This window comes from Nematolebias whitei, chromosome 1, assembly GCF_014905685.2.
Source record: "Nematolebias whitei isolate Nwh7 chromosome 1, NemWhi1, whole genome shotgun sequence".
NCBI classification, from domain to species: Eukaryota; Metazoa; Chordata; class Actinopteri; order Cyprinodontiformes; family Rivulidae; genus Nematolebias; species Nematolebias whitei.
In genome coordinates this window covers 46,460,696-46,467,742 of record NC_056498.1, presented here as the reverse complement: position 1 = coordinate 46,467,742, position 7,047 = coordinate 46,460,696, and the positions used below count along the sequence as shown (strand labels likewise).

Sequence of the window (7,047 nt, the reverse complement as noted above, 5' to 3'; positions counted from 1 at the left end):
GCAGAACAATGAAGCTAAACCCACAGCTGAAGCACCTCACTGGTTTAAAGAGAAACAGCTAAAGATCATGGAACGATGCAGTCAAGGCCCAGGCTTCATTATATTAAAACACAACTAAAGTTAAAGGAAACTTTGTCCAGGACATCCTTCTACAAAGATTGATGATCTCAATGGATTTCTTCCTGGTAAATAAAGTCAAAAGAAAAAACTATTATTTTAATCCCCTAATGTGTAAAATATTACCTATAAACCAAAGTAAAAGCTTTATATTTAGCCTAACAGCATTGTGTAAAGTTTTTCAATAATAATAAAGTTAGTTTACTGCCCGGAGTGCCCGGAGTAAACGAGAATGATGACGGCTGCAAAATATAGTTTCATTAATAAAACGTTTCTATTTTCTATTGATTTATTAAATTATTTATTTATTGTTATTTGTCAGTCGCCGAGGCATCTTATAATAAAGATACGATTATCAGATTGTGAGGGGGAAATGAACAAAGAATCCCTAAAAAGGTTATGACGTTGATATTTCCCGAGTGTACGTGAATGCAGCATCACGCCCTAAATTTTCCAAACATCCGGGTCCTTTTCAGCTCGGGAGAGCTGAGCTCTGGACAGAAAGGCGGACTTGATGACAGCTGTCAGTGGGGACAAAAACACTACCAGTGTGTGAGGTGAAACCGAATGGCTCCCCTCTAAACCTCAGGAAGATAAAGGACAACACCTTGTCAGCATCGCGCGGATTTTCATAAAGGTGTCTTAAAGGTAAGGGTATAATTTGGAGCTTGGAATCTGAGAGGATCTGACCGGAGAGTCGAGGTTAGCATCCGAGGCTAACTTTGCTAACTTAGCTAACTGTCCGGCTAACGGTTCAGCTAACCTGTGGCTTACTACAATGTTTTCAGTGCTGGGGTCGCTGCTGTCAGAAGGACACTTCTGGATACTTCTTGGGTCGTTAGATTCATTGAAGACAAAATTTAGCAGAGTAACCTTATAAAAGGAATAAATGCTAGTTAGCGGTTAGCATCCCAGAAAGGAGGCTAACACAACCCCAGAGTTACCTGAAAATGTTGTCCTTCCTAACCTTACCTGACACGAGGTAACTTCAGCAGGCTTTTAAACAAGTTAATGTCACTGTCTCCTTTATTTTCTACATACTGTTAGCTTTGTGTGTAAAATAACAAATTATGTGTCTGTTAATTGAACCCAGCTGATTGAAAACTAATGAGCTGCTTTCAACTTAAACTTGATTCATTTATTCATTTATCCTGTTTGTCAAAAATGTTTAGATGTCATCGGCTGGCAGCAGTTTAGAGGATTGCTGTAAGTAATTAAAAAAAAGAATAAAATAAATTGTCAACAGACCACATGGTAATCTATTGATTCAACCTGATCGTTAAATATTTTTTCATGGTTTCCAGCTAGATATAGTCTTTATATTATTGAACAATCATTGCTTTGTTAGCTGTTTAACAGTTTTATTTATATATATGTATATAAATTATGTTTAGAGACTTGATATAAGTCCTTCCTGTCTTATTAAAGCTGGTTTTTGTGGTTTATCAAAAAGCCTTAATGGGATTTTTAGTCTTGTACGGCCCCAGGGTGACGGTATTGTGGTTGTTGCACAGTTTAGTGTAGTTGAAAGTGGGAGATGACATTAAGTTGCACCAATCATCCATAACTTTCTGAATGTTGCATGTCTTGCGTTGACACTTTCCACTCATTAAATCTTTCTGGGCACCAGTAATGTTGACAGCATGGGAATCTCTCTTTACAACACAAATTTTCTTGTACCAGAATCTCAACGACACCCACTGATGCTCTTTGTTGATGTTCTGATTGATCGTAGCTCCTACCTAATCAATACTGGGTGGTGGTTGAATAAGAACAGCCACAATGCGTATAACAGTATCCTCTTCTGTGTCGCTGTTTTTTTATTTTATAAATTTTTTCCCCCAGCCTTCCAGAGCGCTGGTGAAGCTGAAGCAGTCGGCAACATGGGGACACAAGGCTGCGGTAGAAAGCGCGCTCCTTTGAAAGATCGGTTCTCGGCAGAAGACGAGGCTCTGAGTAGCATCGCTCGAGAGGTGAGTTTGTGCTCCGTCACACGAAGCTTTCCATATATTGTCCCTATTTTGAATCCATTCAAATACGTTATGCACCTAGGCTGCTCTTATTTGTCATTTCTAAATGTCGCAGAACCCTCGTGCTTTAAAATTAAAGATCGATGGTTGAAATGATCACTGCCTAAGAAAATGACTGAGCTGTAGGTGAGACAAACTGAATCTACTGATTAGAATCCCTTACCGTTGTTTGAAATCTTCATGCACAACCAGAGTTGAATGTTGTAGTCAATCAGGGCCATTGTATCCATTCCTGCTGGGTCTTAAACATGTCCAAGTTATCCCCTTTTTTTTAGGTTCGAATATCAAGTAGTTTACATCCTAAATTTGAATGTTCATCGTTTTTCTTTTTTGTGCAGTCTGCATTCATTCGTTCTGCGTGTTATTAGTTCTGTCTGTGGGTTTTACACTAAACTAAAAGTCTCATCACGCTGCTGCTGAAAGGTATCGTTAAATGGGCAATCAGCTGTCCTCAACTACAATCTGGTTTCTCTGCTCCTGAAACTGGTTTGTCATTTTTTGACTAAATTTGAATGAAAGGCAACTAAATTTGGTGATCTGAACTATTTTTCTTTACAAAGACTCGTTCTTTTCTGTCTTAAATTTGAATCCGAATGGTCTGAAAAGCTTTAAACTTGCAGAAACCCTTCATCAAATCTTTGACATGTTGCAGGATGCAACAGACCTGAATCATCGGTTATCTAGCCGAGCCGCGTCTTGGTTTAAACACAATCTGTTCTTGGTATTGTGAATATTTAATTTTCTAAATTATACAATTAAAAACATTTAAAGTGTAACAGAGTAGGAGACAAGAATTTATACATTGGAAAGATCTTTGATTTTGTTTTAAAAATAAATAAATAAAATCCCCCTCCTTTTTAAAAGTAAGAAATGGATGTTGCATAAGTTCTGATAGCCTGTTTTTGCTCGACGTGCACGGCTTGAGGCCTGCTCAGTTCAACGCCGAGCCTGTGGTCTGCTGCACACACACACGGAGGAGCACAAAGTTTTCAGAGCCAATTTTGATTTTAACTGACGTCAAAGCTGTACCAGCAAAAGGGTTATCTATATGTGGAACTGCAGGTTTTTGCAAGTTAATATTTGTTTTGAAAGAGCTGGTTTGAACTACAGGGAGGTTGAGTTGAAGTATTTTTGTTTGGGAGGAGAAACGGGCAGAGGAGTGAGTCTGCACGACCTGTAACAACACGCCCCGAGATTATGTCTTTTCTTCACAGCAAGCCTTCCATTCCTCAACTTGTTTCTTAAAATAAGGCTTCTGTAAACTTTGAAGTCAGTTTTTGTGTTAGACGGGTGAACTGAACAAAAAAAGTATGGTCCTCTCTCGTCCAGTCAGCTTATTTCCTGTCTTTAAAACTTTAAAAGTGGCAGTCTGATGCCAGGTAAATCATCCGTCATGAACGGTTTTTGTTGGTCTTTTAAAAGTATAACCTATCCTGGTTGAAAGCAACGCCTCGGTCTCGAGCGCCGAACGCACGGCTCCATTTGCTCTCCTTATAGTCACGCAGGCTGATCATAGAAACATGAGTCATCTGACCCTCCCAGTCAGCTCCTAAATCTGAATCTCTTTGTAGAGCGAAAGAAAGATCAGATCAACCGCGTGGAGTTCAGCAGGTCATCTTTAACTCGGCTGTTATTGTCCTCCCAATCAAATCACTACGTGCAGCTTTTACCTTCTGATTAGGAGAACTTGGCATCCGTTGCTGCTGAGAACGAACTTGAGCCTGCACCGTCATCAGCCCAGTTAGGAGGCACCTGATATTACTTGGCTGTTGTGGGGTTTTTTTTAGCAGCTGGTTTACAAAGCGTTGGCAAGAGGTTAGAAGTGGATGATAATCTCCAACCAGTTGTCTCTGAGATTACAATCCAAGGTGCTCGTTGGGTTTCTGAGAAATGAGCTGCTCACCTGCAGAGAGCGAGTCCTCCCTGCTGATGGCTGTGCTTCTCAGTCCAAATGATTTTATTTGTCAAATCAACACATCACTGTTGCAGTGGAGGGTTAAATGATTGTTTGGTTGATGGTTTAATTTCCATTAAACTGACCACAGGCTGGTAAACTCAGGGTTTACAGCTCCTCTTCCCTCACTAAGGAGCTTAAAATATATAGTTAAAATAATCATAAACAATAAAAACAAGTGGCCATGAGAAGGTTCAGTGGCTTATTTTAGATTATTAAGAGACAAAAGAGAAATGAGCCGAAATAAGGAAGAGATCTTTACATAAAATTCAGTATTTAGTTGTTTTTTAAACTTTTTAACAACCTGAGTGTTGCCGTCTTAAAAGAACTTGGATCTCCTGTAATTCTAGGCGCTTCTCGTTTTTTTTCTATAAACTTTTATTTTGTTGTCAGTGTTTCGGTGTAGTTATTCTGACAGGAATACAGTATACTGTGATGTTTCTGGTTGCACCAGATGTGCTGCAGCTAGATGCTGCTGTCACCGTTTGTGCTTTCAAATTACTGTAAAGTTCCACATAAATAATCGTGATGTAATGCTGCTCTAAGATTAAAATTAGCGGAGACTAGCAAAACGGAACCGGCGACACTGTGGCTAATTCACTCAACCTTTATTTCTACAGGTTAGTCTCATTGAGCCTCGAGGACTCGTTTACAAGAGAGACCTGATTTAAACAAAGAACACAGATGAGATGCAGACATCAACGGACAATCATTTAAAAGCATATAAAATGAAAAGTAAATAAAAGAAATATAACGAAACACAGACAGCTACATTATAAAGTGATAGAAAAACAGGAACATGTCTGCGTTGGTTTTTTCCAGATGTTTGAAGCCACTTACAGAGGTCAAGGTCGAGAGCTTCAAGTCTTTTTACAAGATATTCCAGGAAACAGGAGCAGAGTAGGAGAAGTTCCTTTTGCCTAGTTCAGTCCTCATTGAGGGAACACTGCAGGTAATGATGTCCTGAGAGCGCACGCTGTAGCTGCACTCACGCAGAGACATGAAGGAGGAGATGTATGAAGGCAGCAGACCAGGAAGTGATTTAAAGATGTACCAGTGAGAGAGTCTGTGTGAAGTTAATGGTGACCAGTTAACCAGTGGATACTGGGTGCAGTGGTGGATATGGTAGTTACAGCCAGTTATGAATCGCAGCGTCCAACATCTGCAGGTTCTTGTAGGAGCGTTCATGTAAATAATGTCACCGTGATCGATGGAGGGAAGAGAAGTCACAGATACAAGTAGGGGTGCACTGATCGCAGTTTTCTGGCCGATCACTGATTTTTAAAAACCCCGACCTGCCGATACAATTTAGTTTTATAAGCGACACTGTCCAGTGTTGTAAGGTCGCAATGCACCTTCAATTTTACTGTTTTATTGAAAAACAGACCCTTGATCAATATCCTAGAAACAATACAAACTTGTTTTAGCTGGCTATGAGGTACTGCTCTGAAATATAAATGAAATTTAGACGGTTGTTGTTAAAACTACAAAAAATCGGTTTCTCGTCTCGGCCCATCTCCCAAAATTATGTGAATCGGCGCCGTGCACCTCTAGTTACAGGCGTTTTCTAGCATTCAGAGTTGGACAGGATTTATTTCTGAAAAAGAAACCCAGTTTTACTTTCAATTTCTTTACTTGGTTTTCAACGTGGGGCTTAAAAAAAGAGAAGTGAATCAACCAAGATAACCAAGTATTTGTAAGAATCGACAAACCCAACAGGAACACTATTCATAGACACGATGGGAGGAAGGACGGCTAAAAGCTGAGACTGGCGAAACGGTGGCGAATGGCTGAACTCAGAGCAACGGTGGCTCGAAGCTGAAAATGGCAACAAATGAAGCAGAAATGCTGAATTAAATTCCAAAACAGTTTTTCAGCGTACTGAAGAGTTCTTCGTTCATTTTAATGAGCAACATTGTAAATAAATTAAAATATTTAGGCTTTTGTTTTTAAAGTCACAGCTGCAGATCATAATCACAGGCGAACGGAGAGAAGGCCCAGACGGTTCTGTATCGTCGGGCCTGTTTTCATTGAGGACTTGGTGGGTCAGACTCCGGTGGCTCAGGGAGCAGAGGTCACGCAGAGCGTTGGTGCTGTAACGGTGACTCGGTGCTGCTCGGGTTTCCTCCTCAGGCTTGTGATGTGGCGGTCCGAGTCGGGCCCGGGCGGTCCGGTCTATAGATAGGTCAGAGACGGAGTTCAGCTGTGCTGTGGTGCAGAGCATATCATCCTGTCAGACGGGCCAACAGGTGCAGAACTCCCAGCCAGTAGGAGTCCACTCCTCCTGAGAGGGTCGCTCCAACTCCCTCCTGTTGGAGCAGGAACTGAACGACGGATCACGAGTCGACACGTTTTACTTCCTTAAATTATCTTTAAAAACCTTTCTGCACGTTGTTAGAGCTGTAGAGTTTATGGAATCTGTCGAGTTGGAGTTGTCCCACGTTGTCTCTGACGTCACCACAATGTAGTAGTTCAGCTCAGACACTTCCTGTTAGCACAATTTACAACTGAAACTTTATTATTTTGAAATAGTGTGAGCGTTCAGCTCGTTCAGGAGATGGGTCCTCTGAGATCTGCTTCATCTTGTGACTATTTTTGTTTTCTTATGCTACTTTAGCTACCATCTAGTTACTTTTAGCTACCATAATTTAGTTTTAGCTACCATAATTTATTTTTAGCTGCTATCATGCTACTTTTAGTTACCATCGTGCAACTTTTAGCTACCATAGTTTACTTTCAACTACCATTTTGTTACTTTAGCTAACATAAGTTAATTTTAACTACCATTTTGTTACTTTTAGCTACCATTTTGTTTCTTTTAGCTACCATCTTGTTTCTTTTAGCTACCATCTTCTTTCTTTTAGCTACCATCTTGTTTCTTTTAGCTACCATCTTGTTTCTTTTAGCTACCGTCTTGTTACTTTTAGCTACCGTCTTGTTACTTTT

The 7,047-nt window shown here is 40.3% G+C and overlaps 1 protein-coding gene across 5 annotated transcripts in view; it reads left to right on the top strand.

Moving 5' to 3' along the window:
• Positions 1 to 597: 597 nt before the first annotated feature.
• The window catches only part of lrrfip2 (leucine rich repeat (in FLII) interacting protein 2), a 29,088-nt gene continuing 22,638 nt past the window's right edge, over positions 598 to 7,047 (top strand). For 4 of the 5 annotated variants that reach the window (XM_037677944.1, XM_037677930.1, XM_037677937.1 and 1 more), the window contains exons 1-3: positions 598 to 765; positions 1,290 to 1,323; positions 1,963 to 2,090. In XM_037677944.1, coding sequence (XP_037533872.1) covers positions 1,290 to 1,323; positions 1,963 to 2,090 — 162 coding nt within the window. In that variant the 5' untranslated portion in view covers positions 598 to 765. The remainder of the gene's footprint in view (positions 766 to 1,289; positions 1,324 to 1,962; positions 2,091 to 7,047) is intronic. The other variant, XM_037677922.1, reaches the window with a different exon arrangement.